Consider the following 16,705-nt stretch of genomic DNA (forward strand, 5'->3'; position numbering starts at 1 on the left):
CAATTACTCCTTGTGGGAGCAAGTTCCACATTCTCACCACTCTCTGGGTAAAGAAGTTTCTCCTGAATTCCCTATTGGATTTATTAGTGACTCTCTTATATTTATGGCCCCTAGTTCTGGTCTCCCCCACAAGTGGAAACATCTCTACATCTATCATATCCATAATTTTAAAGACCTCGATCAGGTCGCCCCCTCAGCCTTCTCTTTTCCAGAGAAAAGAGCCCCAGCCTGTTCAGTCTCTCCTGATAGTTATAACCTCTCAGTCCTGGTATCACTCCCAGCTAATCATGGCCTTTTTTGACACTTACATCAATATAAGGCTAAAATCAAACTTTGGGCTTCTTTCGAAGGAGGCGTTTCTTGCATTTCTCTGTGATCCCTACCTTGTAATATCCTGTCTTTGCGTACACCTGGTATTGCCCTTCATTAGTCACAAAGGATCCGTAGTTCGAACCACGCTGACAGAAAAAGAACAGTGTCGTCAGCAAATGGGACATTCCTAGATATTTTCTCCCTGTGGATTATTGCTCAAAAGAGAAATCAAAATGGGTTACGTGTCACTGGGGGAATGGGTTAGGTGTCACTGGGGGAATGGGCTACGTGTCACTGGGGGAATGGGCTGTGTGTCACTGGGGGAATGGGCTGTGTGTCACTGGGGGAATGGGCTGTGTGTCATTGGGGGAATGGGCTGTGTGTCATTGGAGGAATGGGTTACGTGTCACTGGGGGAATGGGCTGTGTGTCACTGGGGGAATGGGCTGTGTGTCACTGGGGGAATGGGCTGTGTGTCATTGGAGGAATGGGTTACGTGTCACTGGGGGAATGGGCTGTGTGTCACTGGGGGAATAGGACGCCTGAAAGGAAAAGAGGATACAGAGTAAAGCTCCCTCTACACTGTCCCATCAAACACTCCCAGGGCAGGTACAGCACGGGTTAGATACAGAGTAAAGCCCCCTCTACACTGTCCCATCAAACACTCCCAGAGCAGGTACAGCACGGGTTAGATACAGAGTAAAGCTCCCTCTACACTGTCCCATCAAACACTCCCAGGGCAGGTACAGCACGGGTTAGATACAGAGTAAAGCTCCCTCTACACGGTCCCATCAAACACTCTCAGGGCAGGTACAGCACGGGTTAGATACAGAGTAAAGCTCCCTCTACACTGTCCCATCAAACACTCCCAGGGCAGGTACAGCACGGGTTAGATACGGCCAATGAATAACTTTTTGAAGTGTTGTCACTCTTGTAATGTCGGTAATGCAGCGGCCAATTTGTGCACAGCAAGCTCCCACAAACAACAACGTGATAATGATCAGATAATTTGTGTTTTAGTGATGTTGGTTGAGGGATAAATATTGGCCTCGGACTCCGGGGAGAACCCCCCTGCTTTTCTTCGAAATGGTGGCCTGAGAGGGGCAGACGGGCCCTCGGTTTAACGTCACATCTGAAAGACGGCACCTCCGACAGTGCGGCGCTCCCTCAGTACTGACACTGGGGAGTATCGGCCTGGATCACGTGCTCAAGTCTCTGGAGTGGGGGGGGGGGCTCGAACCCTTAAAACCTCTGACTCAGAGGCGAGAGTGTCACCCGCTGAGTCACGGCCCGACTGGGTTAAAGGAGCCCCCACACTCAACTTGGCTTTGAGGCATTTGGGACAGCGTCCGAGCCGCAGCAAAACGTGACCGTCTCTCCCCCGATGGGGCCCACACACCTGAGAAAGGCCTGGCCTCTTACCAGCGACAGGGTCAGCTTGCTGCCCACGCTCCGCAGGTTCTTCTCCAAGTTACCCAGCTGGATATCCTCCCAGCGGATGCGCCACAGCTCACTCGCCAGCTCCTTCTCCAGCTTAAACTTCCTTGAGGGCGAGGAAGGAAGAACATCCGTCGTAAAACTACAGGGGATTTTACAGCACGTGAACAGGCCATTCGGCCCAACTGGGCTATACTCCACCCGAGCCTCTTCCTGCTCTAATCACCTCTTCCCACACTTAGAATCATAGAAGTTTACAACATGGAAACAGGCCCTTCGGCCCAACATGTCCATGTCGCCCAGTTTATACCACTAAGCTAGTCCCAATTGCCTGCACTTGGCCCATATCCCTCTATACCCATCTTACCCATGTAACTGTCCAAATGCTTTTTAAAAGACAAAATTGTACCCGCCTCTACTACTGCCTCTGGCAGCTCGTTCCAGACACTCACCACCCTTTGAGTGAAAAAATTGCCCCTCTGGACCCTTTTGTATCTCTCCCCTCTCACCTTAAATCTATGCCCCCTCGTTATAGACTCCCCTACCTTTGGGAAAAGATTTTGACTATCTACCTTATCTATGCCCCTCATTATTTTATAGACTTCTATAAGATCACCCCTTAACCTCCTACTCTCCAGGGAAAAAAGTCCCAGTCTATCCAACCTCTCCCTATAAGTCAAACCTTCAAGTCCCGGTAGCATCCTAGTAAATCTTTTCTGCACTCTTTCCAGTTTAATAATATCCTTTCTATAATAGGGTGACCAGAACTGTACACAGTATTCCAAGTATGGCCTTACTAATGTCTTGTACAACTTCAACAAGACATCCCAACTCCTGTATTCAATGTTCTGACCAATGAAACCAAGCATGCTGAATGCCTTCTTCACCACCCTATCCACCTGTGACTCCACTTTCAAGGAGCTATGAACCTGTACTCCTAGATCTCTTTGTTCTGTAACTCTCCCCAACGCCCTACCATTAACGGCGTAGGTCCTGGCCCGATTCGATCTACCAAAATGCATCACCTCACATTTATCTAAATTATGTCCCTCATGTCTGTGTCAAGCCTCCCCTTAAATGCATCAATCCTCTCTGCTTCAACCAGCCCATGTGGCAGCAAGCTCCACATTTTCCCCGGCTCGCTGTGTTTCCTGTGATCGAAGGATTGACGCAACAGGCTCACCTTTCACGCTCCCCTTGACCTTTCTCCCCTTCTCCCGCCACCCCACCCCCTCCCCCGCACTCCACTTCATTTCCTCTTACCCCACTTCTGCCCCGGGGATGGGTCCAAGTTGGCCAATCAGCCCCTCAGCCCTTCACCTTATTGACGGTGGGGTCCTGAGTCAGTGGCCGGTTGGTACCCCGACGGGGCGCTGCACCGCCAGGGTAGGTGGCGAGGAGAGAGGAGGGACAAGGTCAGCCAGTGAATGAGCTTCCCACCGAGGCCCGGCGATTGGGCCCTGGAGACCGTGATGGTGGAGGGGCCTGACTGAGGGAGCCTCCAAGGGAGAGACAATATCAGGCTTCCTGCCGCTGATATTATCCAGTGATTCCTGCCTGGTGGCCGGGCGAGGACAGAGTTAGACGCCCTCCAAGAGTCAACGCCCCCACCTGGCTCGTACTTCCCGAGAGCAGTCACTGGGGTACGGTGCGAGAGGGCAGGTTTGGACCATGGAACCTGAAACTCAGTCAGAGCTCGGGGAGGAGCGGAGAAAGAAAATTGGGGGAACCAAGAGGAGCAAATGAACCCAACTCCTCCCATGGGGAATGCATCCCCTCCTGAACACCGCCCTAACTCCCGTTACCTGTAGATCAGGATCGAGGTGATGGTTATAATGAGGAGAATCAGACTGACCACAATCGACAGGACCTCAAGTGTCGAAAACGCTCGTCCTGAAGAAGAAGAAAATAAATCTCAACAAGAAATATTCCACAGCAGAAGCATGGGAAATGTAGCATCTTTTTTTTTATTCGTTCATGGGATGTGGGCGTCGCTGGCGAGGCCGGCATTTATTGCCCATCCCTAATTGCCCTTGAGAAGGTGGTGGTGAGCCGCTGCAGTCCGTGTGGTGACGGTTCTCCCACAGCGCTGTTAGGAAGGGAGTTCCAGGATTTTGACCCAGCGACGATGAAGGAACGGCCGATATATTTCCAAGTCTGGATGGTGTGTGACTTGGAGGGGAACGTGCAGGTGGTGTTGTTCCCATGCGCCTGCTGCCCTTGTCCTTCCAGGTGGTTTGGGAGGTCTGGGCCAGAGGTAGGGAAGAGGGGGTGGAGGGGTGGAATATCAGCCACGGGTTCCTGCCTCTGAAGCCCCTGCTGTATGGACGCTGGGTAAGGACAGGGTCAGGGGTTAGGGGTCGGCTGTGACGCGACCTCGGGTGAGCTATCGGAGGCCCTGTGGAACCCGCACCCCAGCAAACGGGTTGGTGCTGTCAGGGGAGGAGGGGAGATAAGAGGAGAAACTGGCCTCTGTGAAACCATGGGCCATTTTCTCTATATAACAATAACTCCCATTTATACAGCGCCTTGAACGTAGTGAAACGTCACAGGAGCGTAAATCAGACAAAATTTGACACCGAGCCACATAAAGAGATATTAGGACAGGTTTGGTCGCAGAGGGAGGTTTTAAGGAGCGTCTTAAAGGAGGAGAGAGAGAGGCGGAGAGGTTTAGGGAGGGAATTCCAGAGCTTAGGGCCCAGGCGGCTGAAGGCACGGCCGCCAATGGTGGAGCGATGGGAATCGGGGGATGGGCAAGAGGCCAGAATTGGAGGAGCGCAGAGATCCCGGAGGGTCGTAGGGGCTGGAGGAGGTTAGGGAGGGAGGGGGAGCGAGGGGCCATGGAGGGATTTGAACACCAGGATGGGAATTTTAAAATCGAGGCATTGCCGGACCGGGAGCCGATGTAGGTCACGCGCACCGGCTGCCGTAACCTGCAGTATCGCAGCCATAGGATAGTCCCAGCCGATCCCAACCCTGTCTAAACAGGCTGGATCACAACCCAGGGCCAAGAGGTGAAAGGGAGGCCGTTCTAAATGAGGGCAGAGCTGGGTCTCCTCCAATTAGCCGCTCTGGGCAGTGGGGGAAATCCTGACCTTTCTGACAGGCTGGGTCTTCATTGTCAAACCCACAGTGCGGGACGTCCTTGGGCACAGAGTTCCCCGGCCAGTCGATGTCCACTCCCGCAACAGGCAGCATTCTCTTCATGGTCCCGTTGTAAGTCGACACCACCTGTACACGTCAAGAGACGGGAGGGAGAGGAAAAGAAAGAATTAATATGAAACAGTAATCAGAGCGTGGCTCAGAAGTCGTGCTGTGAGTCAGAAGGCCTTGGGTTCGAGACCCCACTCCAGAGACCTGAGCACTCAATCCAAGGCTAACGCTCAAGTGTCAGTAGTGAGGGAGCGCCGCACTGTCGGAGGGTCAGTACTGAGGGAGCGCCGCACTGTCGGAGGGTCGGTGCTGAGGGAGCGCCGCACTGTCGGAGGGTCAATACTGAGGGAGTGCCGCACTGTCGCAGGGTCGGTGCTGAGGGAGCGCCGCACTGTCGGAGGGTCAGTACTGAGGGAGCGCCGCACTGTCGCAGGGTCAGTACTGAGGGAGCGCCGCACTGTCGGAGGGTCAGTACTGAGGGAGCGCCGCACTGTCGGAGGGTCAGTACTGAGGGAGCGCCGCACTGTCGGAGGGTCAGTACTGAGGGAGCGCCGCACTGTCGGAGGGTCAGTACTGAGGGAGCGCCGCACTGTCGGAGGGTCGGTACTGAGAGAGCGCCGCACTGTCGGAGGGTCAGTACTGAGGGAGCGCCGCACTGTCGGAGGGTCAGTACTGAGGGAGCGCCGCACTGTCGGAGGGTCAGTACTGAGAGAGCGCTGCACTGTCGGAGGGTCGGTACTGAGGGAGCGCCGCACTGTCAGAGGGTCAGTACTGAGGGAGCGCCGCACTGTCGGAGGGTCAGTACTGAGGGAGCGCCGCACTGTCGGAGGGTCAGTACTGAGGGAGCGCCGCACTGTCGGAGGTGCCGTCTTTCAGATGAGACGTTAAACCGAGGCCCCTTCTGCCAATTCAAGGTCCTGTAGCATGACTGGAGAAGAGAGCAGGGAGTTGAAAGAAAGATTTGCATTTCTATCGCGCTTTTCATGACCTCGGGACGTCCCAAAGCAATTTACAGACAATGGGATATTTTTTTGAAGTGTAGTCTCTGTTGTAATGTAGGAAACACGGCAGCCAATTTGCGCACAGCAAGATCCCACAAACAGCAATGTGTTGATGACCAGATCATCTGTTTTAGTGATGTTTGTTGAGGGATAAATATTGGCCCCAGGACACCGGGGAGAACTCCCCCAGCTCTTCTTCGAAATAGTGGCCATGGGATCTTTCACATCCAGCTGAGAGGGGCAGACGGGGCCTCGGTTTAACGTCTCATCCGAAAGACGGCACCTCCGACAGTGCGGCGCTCCCTCAGTACTGACCCTCCGACAGTGCAGCGCTCCCTCAGTACTGACCCTCCGACAGTGCAGCGCTCCCTCAGTACTGACCCTCCGACAGTGCGGCGCTCCCTCAGTACTGACCCTCCGACAGTGCGGCGCTCCCTCAGTACTGACCCTCCGACAGTGCAGCCCTCCCTCAGTACTGACCCTCCGACAGTGCAGCACTCCCTCAGTACTGACCCTCCGACAGTGCAGCGCTCCCTCAGTACTGACCCTCCGACAGTGCGGCGCTCCCTCAGTACTGACCCTCCGACAGTGCGGCGCTCCCTCAGTACTGACCCTCCGACAGTGCGGCGCTCCCTCAGTACTGACCCTCCGACAGTGCGGCGCTCCCTCAGTACTGACCCTCCGACAGTGCGGCGCTCCCTCAGTACTGACCCTCCGACAGTGCGGCGCTCCCTCAGTACTGCACTGGGAGTGTCGGCCTGGATTATGGGCTCGAGTCTCTGGAGTGGGGGCTCGAACCCATGACCTTCTAACACAGAGACGAGAGGTGCTGCCCACTGAGCCAAGACTGACACTATACTGAGCAGTCGATGGGAACCCTCCCAACGAGAGGCAGAATCTTCAGCAGAAGGAAAGAAGATTTGCTGACCTGGAATATTCCGGTCTCCGTGTCCGTCATGTCCCACAGTGAGTAGTCATTCTCTCTGTCTCCATTTTCATCCATCCTTAGAAAGCCGGTCACTCCTGCAGGAAATGAAATGAAAAATGAGCATTCCACTAACCTGGGAATTTCCCCATCCTCTCCCTCAACCCCCTCCCCCCATTCCCCTCCCCCTCCCCCTCCCCCATCCCCCTCCCCCATCCCCCTCGCCCACCCCCTCCCCATCCCCCTCCACCACCTCCCCCACCCCCACCCCATCCACCTCCCACATCCCCCACCCCTCCCCATCTGCCCTCCCCCAACCCCTCCACCAATTCCCCCACTCCCCCCTCCCAATACACCCTCCGTCCACTCTCCCTCCGCATTCCCCCTTCCACCCACTCCCACTACTCCCCCCTCCTATCCCGCTCACCCTCTTCCCCTCCACCACAGCCCCTCCCAATCCCCCTGCCTCAACTCCCACACTATCCCACTCCCCCCTCCGCCCTCCCGCACTAACCCTCCCCTCACTACCTCCCACACCCACTATCGTCCTCCTCCCACTAAGCCCTCTCCCCCCACTGAGTGGTCAGGTTAATGCTACACTCTCCTTACCACGGAAGGTTCGGTTCCACATCTGCTGCGTGATGGCTGCCCCATTCCTGATGGTCCCCCCAGCAGCGAGGGTCTCGTTCAGAGCATGGGCGTAGAGCATGACTCCGTCATAGAATGCTCCCGCAATGTAATTCATCTGCAGGAGGGAGGGGGAGGCAGCAGTTAGGCTGTGTTTCCACCAGCAGTTTACAGCAATCCCACCGCAGCTCATCCGAAAGTCGGAACCTCCGACAGTGCAGCGCTCCCTCAGTACTGACCCTCCGACAGTGCGGCGCTCCCTCAGTACTGACCCTCCGACAGTGCGGCGCTCCCTCAGTACTGACCCTCCGACAGTGCGGCGCTCCCTCAGTACTGACCCTCCGACAGTGCGGCGCTCCCTCAGTACTGACCCTCCGACGGTGCGGCGCTCCCTCAGTACTGACCCTCCGACAGTGCGGCGCTCCCTCAGTACTGACCCTCCGACGGTGAGGCGCTCCCTCAGTACTGACCCTCCGACAGTGCGGCTCTCCCTCAGTACTGACCCTCCGACAGTGCGGCGCTCCCTCAGTACTGACCCTCCGACAGTGCGGCGCTCCCTCAGTACTGACCCTCCGACAGTGCGGCGCTCCCTCAGGACTGACCCTCTGACAGTGCGGCGCTCCCTCAGTACTGACCCCCCGACAGTGCAACGCTCTCACAGTACTGACCCTCCGATAGTGCGGCGCTCCCTCAGTACTGACCCTCCGACAGTGCGGCACTCCCTCAGTACTGACCCTCCGACAGTGCGGCGCTCCCTCAGTACTGACCCTCCGACAGTGCAGCGCTCCCTCAGTACTGCCCCTCCGACGGTGCGGCGCTCCCTCAGTACTGACCCTCCGACAGTGCGGCGCTCCCTCAGTACTGACCCTCCGACAGTGCGGCGCTCCCTCAGTACTGACCCTCCGACAGTGCGGCGCTCCCTCAGTACTGACCCTCCGACAGTGCGGCACTCCCTCAGTACTGTCTCTCCGACAGTGCTGCGCTCCCTCAGTACTGCCCCTCCGACAGTGCAGCGCTCCCTCAGTACTGCCCCTCCGACAGTGCAGCGCTCCCTCAGTACTGACCCTCCGACAGTGCGGCGCTCCCTCAGTACTGACCCTCCGACAGTGCAGCGCTCCCTCAGTACTGACCCTCTGACAGTGCTGCGCTCCCTCAGTACTGACCCTCCGACAGTGCTGCGCTCCCTCAGTACTGACCCTCCGACAGTGCAGCGCTCCCTCAGTACTGACCCTCCGACAGTGCGGCGCTCCCTCAGTACTGACCCTCCGACAGTGCAGCGCTCCCTCAGTACTGACCCTCTGACAGTGCTGCGCTCCCTCAGTACTGACCCTCCGACAGTGCGGCGCTCCCTCAGTACTGACCCTCTGACAGTGCAGCGCTCCCTCAGTACTGACCCTCCGACAGTGCAGTGCTCCCTCAGTACTGACCCTCCGACAGTGCGGCGCTCCCTCAGTACTGACCCTCCGACAGTGCGGCACTCCCTCAGTACTGACTCTCCGACAGTGCTGCGCTCCCTCAGTACTGACCCTCCGACAGTGCTGCGCTCCCTCAGTACTGCCCCTCCGACAGTGCAGCGCTCCCTCAGTACTGCCCCTCCGACAGTGCAGCGCTCCCTCAGTACTGACCCTCTGACAGTGCGGCACTCCCTCAGTACTGACCCTCCGACAGTGCAGCGCTCCCTCAGTACTGACCCTCCGACAGTGCAGCGCTCTCTCAGTACTGACCCTCCGACAGTGCTGCGCTCCCTCAGTACTGACCCTCCGACAGTGCTGCGCTCCCTCAGTACTGCCCCTCCGACAGTGCAGCGCTCCCTCAGTACTGCCCCTCCGACAGTGCAGCGCTCCCTCAGTACTGACCCTCTGACAGTGCTGCGCTCCCTCAGTACTGACCCTCCGACAGTGCGGCGCTCCCTCAGTACTGACCCTCTGACAGTGCAGCGCTCCCTCAGTACTGACCCTCCGACAGTGCAGTGCTCCCTCAGTACTGACCCTCCGACAGTGCGGCGCTCCCTCAGTACTGACCCTCCGACAGTGCGGCACTCCCTCAGTACTGACTCTCCGACAGTGCTGCGCTCCCTCAGTACTGACCCTCCGACAGTGCTGCGCTCCCTCAGTACTGCCCCTCCGACAGTGCAGCGCTCCCTCAGTACTGCCCCTCCGACAGTGCAGCGCTCCCTCAGTACTGACCCTCTGACAGTGCGGCACTCCCTCAGTACTGACCCTCCGACAGTGCAGCGCTCCCTCAGTACTGACCCTCCGACAGTGCAGCGCTCTCTCAGTACTGACCCTCCGACAGTGCTGCGCTCCCTCAGTACTGACCCTCCGACAGTGCTGCGCTCCCTCAGTACTGCCCCTCCGACAGTGCAGCGCTCCCTCAGTACTGCCCCTCCGACAGTGCAGCGCTCCCTCAGTACTGACCCTCTGACAGTGCGGCACTCCCTCAGTACTGACCCTCCGACAGTGCAGCGCTCCATCAGTACTGACCCTCCGACAGTGCAGCGCTCTCTCAGTACTGACCCTCCGACAGTGCAGCGCTCCCTCAGTACTGACCCTCCGACAGTGCGGCGCTCCCTCAGTACTGACCCTCCGACAGTGCAGCGCTCCCTCAGTACTGACCCCCCGACAATGCAGCGCTCTCTCAGTACTGTACTGGGAGTGTCGGCCTGGATTGAGTGCTCAAGTCTCTGGAGTGGGACTGGCCCTAGTTTCTGCGTCAGCAGCAGCTCACCAGGGTATCCTCGATGGTGAAGTTGAAATACTGCAAGGCATATTGTTTTAAGTCTTGCACGAACTCGTCGTATTCTGGGTTATCAGGCTCCCTGTACGTTATAACCATCACCGCCTGCGGGAGAAGAACACGGAGATCATTATACTGACCGAACACGATCCACTAGAGAAATGACCATGATCACCTCCGAGCCCAGTTAGACCCAAATCATTCTGATACAAGAATAGTCAATCAATACTGATCAATAATAATCAATCAATACTGATCAATAATAATCAATCAACACTGAAATAATAATAAATCAAAACTGATAAGTAATAATCAATCTATACTGATAAATTATAATCAATCAACATTAATAACAAGTCAACACTAATAAATCCAATAGGGAATTCAGGAGAAACATCTTGACCCAGAGTGTGGTGAGAATGTGGAACTCGCTCCCACATGGAGTGGTTGAGGTGAATAACATAGACGCGTTTAAGGGGAAGCTGGAAAAACACATGAGGGAGAAAGGAATAGAAGGATATGCTGATAGGGTGAGATGAAGAGGGGAGGGAGGAGGCTCGTGTGGAGCATAAACACCAGCACGGACCAGATGGGCCGAATGGCCTATTTCTGTAAATATGATGTAAGTCTACGTGAATTCTATGTAATTCTATGTAAATTCCATGTGAAGTCTATGTAAATTCAGTGTAATTCTATGTAAATTCTATGCAGTTCTATGTAAATACAATGCAAATTCTATGCCATTCGACGTAATTCTATGTAAATTCTAGGTAAACTTGGTGTAATTCTATGTAAATTCGATGCAATTCTATGTAAAGACATTCCAGGCATAGAATTTCCAAGACCCATCTGTCAACCATGAGACTGGTATTTTTCTATGATGCCCCCCCCCGACTCCAAAAACAACGGTAAGTATTTCTGTTTTGGGGACCTACGATTACATCAGGGACGGCACATTCAGTCACCCAGAATTTCTCCAGGACTTCTGCCGATCTCCCGGCGTAACTTTGGCAGAAGATAGGCGTGAATCGCAGACGGACGGCCATTAGCGTCCGTTTCCCCGGGGCCCAAACCAATCACCCCCACCCCATGGCAGAACGGTGCAGGGTTACCATGTAAGCCTCCTTGGCTTCGGTGTCGTCACGGTCCCGCCGTCTCCACGGCAACAGTGGCGCCTGCCCTCGCGCCCCCTGGAGGGTCTCCCCAAACACGTCCACGTGGAAGAAAGCGTAGTCTCCGCCGGTCATGCCCGCCCGCCTGGCACTGAGGATCAGCTGGCGGAAAGTGTTTGGAGAGCAGCAGATGTAGACGACTGTGGGGTGGGGGTTCGAGAGAGAGAATGGGGAACAGAGGCAGACAGTGAAAAGACAGGCACTGTATCGATCAATACCCTGCCGCAGCTCGTCTGCTGCTCATCCGTGCCTTTGTTACCTCCAGACTTGACTATCCCAAAACTCTCCTGGCCGGCCTCCCTCTATAGCCCTCAGTTCATCCAAAACTCTGCTGCCCCGTATCCTAACTCGCACCCATTCACCCGTCACCCCCTGCGCTCGCTGACCTACATCGGCTCCCGGGCCAGCAACGCCTCGATTTTAAAATCCTCATTCCTTGTTTTCAAATCCCTCCATGGGCCCTCGCCACCCGCCCCCCTCACCTCCCTATCTCTGAAATCCTCCTCCAGCCCCTACAACCCTCCGAGATCTCTGCGCTCCTCCAATTCTGGCCTCAGCTCTCGGGTTCCCCTCCCTCTCTGTGACAGGTGCTGGTGTCGGGACTCGTCCCCCTCCCCCCGATCCAGTCGCCCCTTTTACAGCGCTGCAATAATCTGCTGCCACTCAGCTTCCGACAAATTAAATTGCTGGAAGAGTATTTAATTTCCTACTGATGTCTCCAGCCCACACAGAACCCTCAGTGTTTGCGTTTTGTTGAGTTCGATCAATGTTTTCACAACAATTGTTTTCTCATGAATTAAATGCTCGTCAGTGTGGCTGTCACCACTCTTAATGAAACAATTCCACACTCTGGAAGTCGACCCGTCCCGTTCTCGTGTGAATGACACGGATCAGACACTCTCTACCTGCTCAGGTGTGAACGCTAACACGGGTCAGATGAAGTTCAGAACTGCTTTCAGACGTCAGTGTGAGTATCTCAGGATGCCATATCCCTCAACACAGCTGGAACAAAACTTAGGAGGCCTTCGGGAGGGCTGGAGTGGGGCCACCGTTCCTCATGTTTTACATCTTCCTCCTGAATTTTCCTGGCAACAGTTGAGGGGCGGGAACGCTGGCGGATTTTAGATCCCCCTCCGTTGGCCTTGGATGCTGAGACTAGTTTTTCTGCCCCAGCGGGGATTAGGGATTGTACGTGCTGCCCCTGACTGTCCCACTCCCGTTCCCACAGTCCCGTCCCATCTCTCGGGGAATGTGATGGAATATCAAACCCGACATCTGGAATCCAGTCCGATCCAAAGTTAAACGCACCTCTCTCTCGAGGCTGAGCTGGGAGAGCAGGGAAAGTCACGCTGACATGATGGCGTGTGGCAGAAATCGCCCGCTCTTCCACTCTCTCCTGAAGGCTCGCCCCAGAGATACAGCCTCACGTTCCTCATGGGTGAGACCGAGTGTCGGCAGGGTGTTGAGCGACACAACAGAGTCTCTAACCCTGTCCGCACACTCGCACCTGTCCCGGGGGAGTCACCGGACAGTGATCAGGAGCACGTGCCCTGGCTGATTTACCTCGGAGTCAGAAGGTCGGCGGTTCAAGGCCCCACTCCAGAGACTTGAGCCCGTAATCCAGGCTGACGCTCCCCGGTGCCAGTACTGAGGGAGCGCTGCGCTGTCGGATGTGCCGTCTTTCAGATGAGACGTTAAACCGAGGCCCCGACTGCCCGTCTCGGGGGGAGTTCTCCCTGGTGCCAATATTTATCCCTCAACCAACATCACTAAAAAACGGACGATCTGCTCATTGTCACATTGCGGTTTTGTGGGATCTTGCTGTGCGCAAATTGGCTGCTGCGTACCCCTACATTACAACAGTGACTACGCTTCAAAAAGTACTTCGTTGACTGTAAAGGTCGCGTAAAGGTGCTACAGAAATGCAAGTTCGTTTTATACACACCCTCTGCCCCCATTCAGTGCCCCCTCACTTTGATTCCATTCCAATTTACCATTCTTGAAAAATCTCTCATCACGGCATATTAGAATTTACAACAATGTTTGTTACGCAGGAATATATTAACGAACATAAAATGTAAAGAACAGTTACATTTTTATAATGGAAGGGATGTACAGATTGATACAGTGCTGCCATAACGCAGAATCTTCAGACTAAAAGAAAGCATTTCCAGAGGTTTATTTCATGCAACTTACAAAACTGGAATTAACAAAGTGACAACCTAGGGAAGGTTTTTTTTTCATTGAAATGATGGGGATGTTTCCAGAATGAGTTGGGGTTTTGAGGCCACAGCTGGAGTACGGTGTCCAATTCTGGCCGCCGAGGCCTCGGAGGGGAGATTTACCAGAACGGTACCAGGGGGTGAGGGACTTCAGTTACACGGAGAGACTGGAGAAGCTGGGGTTGTTCTCCTTGGAGCAGAGAAGGTTAAGGGGAGATGTGATCGAGGTGTTCAAAATCATGAAGGGTTTTGATAGAGTAAATAAGGAGAAACTGTTTCCAGTGGCAGGAGGGTCGGTAAACCAGAGGACACGGATTTAAGATAAATTGGTGGAAGAACCAAAGGGGGAGATGAGGAAAAAATGTCTTTACACAGCGAGCTGTTATGATCTGGAATACACTGCCTGAAAGGAGATTCAATAATAACTTTCAAAAGGGGAATTGGACAAATACTTGAAGGGGAAAAATTTGCAGGGCTACGGGGAAAGAGCAGGGGGTCGGGGCGGGGGTGGGTGGGAAGAGTGGGGACTAATTGGAGAGCTCTTTCAAAGAGCTGGCACGGGCACGAGGGGCCGACTGGCCTCCTCCTGTGCTGTGTGAAGCTGGAATGAAAGATGGATTTCTGTACTCACTCCGTCCTTTCTGCCTGATCTCCTGGACCAGGAAGGTGTAGTCGATCGGCTCGCTCTCCTTGAAGGGAATGTCAAACACGTTGAGGTTCTGGAACTTGGGCAGCTCCTGATACAGCCCCTCCACCGCAAAGTAACAAGGTCTGTCGTCCATCTTCTCGTCGTTGTAGACGATCAGGGCCCTTTTGGTCCAGTTGAAATGGCGGTGCATCAGGGCCACGTACTCGCCCAGCTTGCCGTGGGAAGGCCCGGTCCTGGTCATGAGCGGGTAGTCCTGGGTCCTGGAGGAGAAGCCGTAAGCTGGGGCCCCGGCTGTCACCATGGGCACCTTCCAGTGCCCGGTGAAGCGTGCCACGGGCGCTGCCGTGTAGACGCAGCCGGGACCCACGAAGACGTCGGGGTCGCTGGCGAACTTGAGGTCCACCGCGACCAGCGGGGCGATGGACTCGGAACAGGTGCCCTGCTCGTCCTCGCAGTTCCCAAACACGTAGCGCACGCGGTGGCTGCTCAGCAAGTCAGGGTCCCCGTTGATGACGTCTCGGGCCAGTCGGACGGCGGGTCCCACTCTCTGCCAAGCCCAAGGGTAGGCGGTGTTGTTCTGGGGCAAGACCACAGCGATGGTCAGGGGCTTGGGTCTCGAGGCAGCTGCCAGGTGGACAAGCCCCCAAAGAGCCCAGAAAGCCCACCACCGTCCCTTCGTGACCCCACCTGCTCCCTCCGCCCTCTGGGCTGAGTAACTCCAAGCCAGTTCCGCACCGACCCGGCTCATTCCATCCATCCTCAAGAGCCTTGCTCGCCCGAATCAGGTCATCTCTCACATGCTCTCCTCTCCTCCGCCCTCTCGCCAAAGTTCAACCCTTTTATTCTTTCGGAGAACGTATCGGCAATGATTTGGAGGGTTTGTGCGACAGGAGTTGCAATCGGTGAGCAGCCCGCCCCCTCAAAAAAAAAAACGCTGTCTGCTTTCCGTTTGAATCCACTGTGGTCGCAACTCTCTTCTCATTCCACCAGTCAGACGTTCTCAAGCCCACCACCCCCACTCCACTCCCGCCCCCGCTGTGTGAAGCCGTTTAATTCTCACTTACAGCAAGCTGCTGCTCTCTGACCAGTCCTAACCTTGGTTTAATGCAGAAATGTCCATAGATTTTGAATGCACAGATTTTCCTCTCTGGTTCGATCTCAGATAACGTTAAGTTCAGCAGTGATGGACTAGCTTGGCTGTAATTGCCGGGAGGTATTCAGTAGCAGACGCTTGCTTTGAGAGAGAGCGAGAGAGAGAGAGAGAGACACAGAGAGAGGGGAGGTCTGAGTGACAGCGTGAGAAGCTTAATTGGGACTGAATGCTTTAACCCTTCCAGTGCCAAATGCAGACCCTCTTCTCCGCGCACACGCACACTGGCAAATGACAGAGATATTAATGCAGCATCCAGAGTCTGATGGAGAACCGGGTCGTCCCAACACTGGGGGTTAACCCTTAAACTGCTGGCTCCCAAATACTCAATGGCAACCTGCATCAGTCTAGCACCTTCACTGGCGGGAGTGTCGGCAACCAGAGAACACAGATTTAAGATTATTGGCAAAAGAATCAGAGGGGAGATGATGAGACATTATTTTACTCAGCGAGTGGTTATGATCTGGAACGCGCTGCCTAAAAGGACGGTGGAAGCAGGTTCGATTGTAGCTTTCAAAAGGGAATCGGATAAATACTTGAAAAAGGAACAATTTGCAGGGCTATGGGGGAAAGAGCAAGGGGGGGAAGTGGGAACAATTGGATAGCTCGTTCAAAGAGCCGGCACAGGCACGAGGGGCCGAATGGCCTCCTTCTGTGCTGAAGGAATCTATGATTCACCACAGGCACTTCCAGAATGTTGAGGCAACGGTTAATCTAATTGAACGGTTACAGCACAGCAGGCCATTCGGCCCATCGAGCCCATGCCGGCTCTTTGTAAGTGCAATCCAGTTGGTCCCATTCCCCCGACAAGACAGCTTGGGAGAGAGTCAGAAAGCATTGCTTCACTGCTCGGGAACCTTTAACATTTGGTCTCGAGGGGCTTTATTCACGGTCTGTCTCGGCTGTGGGGTTGCTGCCCGAGCTGGGGGTTGGGGCTGCTCCCCTCTCCTTCCCTTTGCTCTCCAGTAAAAGGCGGCGGGGAGGATGTTATTAAGTGGCACAGGTGGGTGAAAGGGCCCCATTCCAGCAGAGCTGTTTAATACGACCACAGGCCATCTGTTTCCCTTCTTGTGGGAGAGTTCATGGCCTCCACTTGGAATCTCCCCAAGGCCAGGACTCTTGCTGGGGGTACCGGTTGCCCTCCTCTACCCTTTGCTCGTGTGGTCCGTTCTTCACGTGTGAGCTGAGATGCTGAATCTCAGCGGGCTATCCGACCGCAGGGGGCATCGCAGCCCAGTCTACACCCGTCCCCCCTTGGAAGTAACCCTTTCCAGCGCGATCAGGAGCGGGAGCCCTGGCTGAAAACCACCCCCCACCCCCCG

General features: G+C 55.3%; 1 protein-coding gene across 1 annotated transcript in view; it reads right to left on the reverse strand.

The window, feature by feature from the left end:
• The window catches only part of LOC137306571 (atrial natriuretic peptide receptor 1-like), a 37,787-nt gene extending 22,579 nt beyond the window's left edge, over positions 1 to 15,208 (reverse strand). Inside the window, exons 1-9 of the mRNA XM_067975855.1 lie at positions 14,216 to 15,208; positions 11,303 to 11,502; positions 10,182 to 10,295; positions 7,437 to 7,572; positions 6,831 to 6,925; positions 4,844 to 4,979; positions 3,554 to 3,641; positions 1,734 to 1,854; positions 384 to 458 (exon numbers count right to left, since the gene is read on the reverse strand). Of these exons, the coding sequence (XP_067831956.1) occupies positions 384 to 458; positions 1,734 to 1,854; positions 3,554 to 3,641; positions 4,844 to 4,979; positions 6,831 to 6,925; positions 7,437 to 7,572; positions 10,182 to 10,295; positions 11,303 to 11,502; positions 14,216 to 14,990 (1,740 nt within the window). The 5' untranslated portion in view covers positions 14,991 to 15,208. The remainder of the gene's footprint in view (positions 1 to 383; positions 459 to 1,733; positions 1,855 to 3,553; positions 3,642 to 4,843; positions 4,980 to 6,830; positions 6,926 to 7,436; positions 7,573 to 10,181; positions 10,296 to 11,302; positions 11,503 to 14,215) is intronic.
• Positions 15,209 to 16,705: the final 1,497 nt, after the last annotated feature.

Source organism: Heptranchias perlo, chromosome 44 (genome assembly GCF_035084215.1).
Source record: "Heptranchias perlo isolate sHepPer1 chromosome 44, sHepPer1.hap1, whole genome shotgun sequence".
NCBI classification, from domain to species: domain Eukaryota; kingdom Metazoa; phylum Chordata; class Chondrichthyes; order Hexanchiformes; family Hexanchidae; genus Heptranchias; species Heptranchias perlo.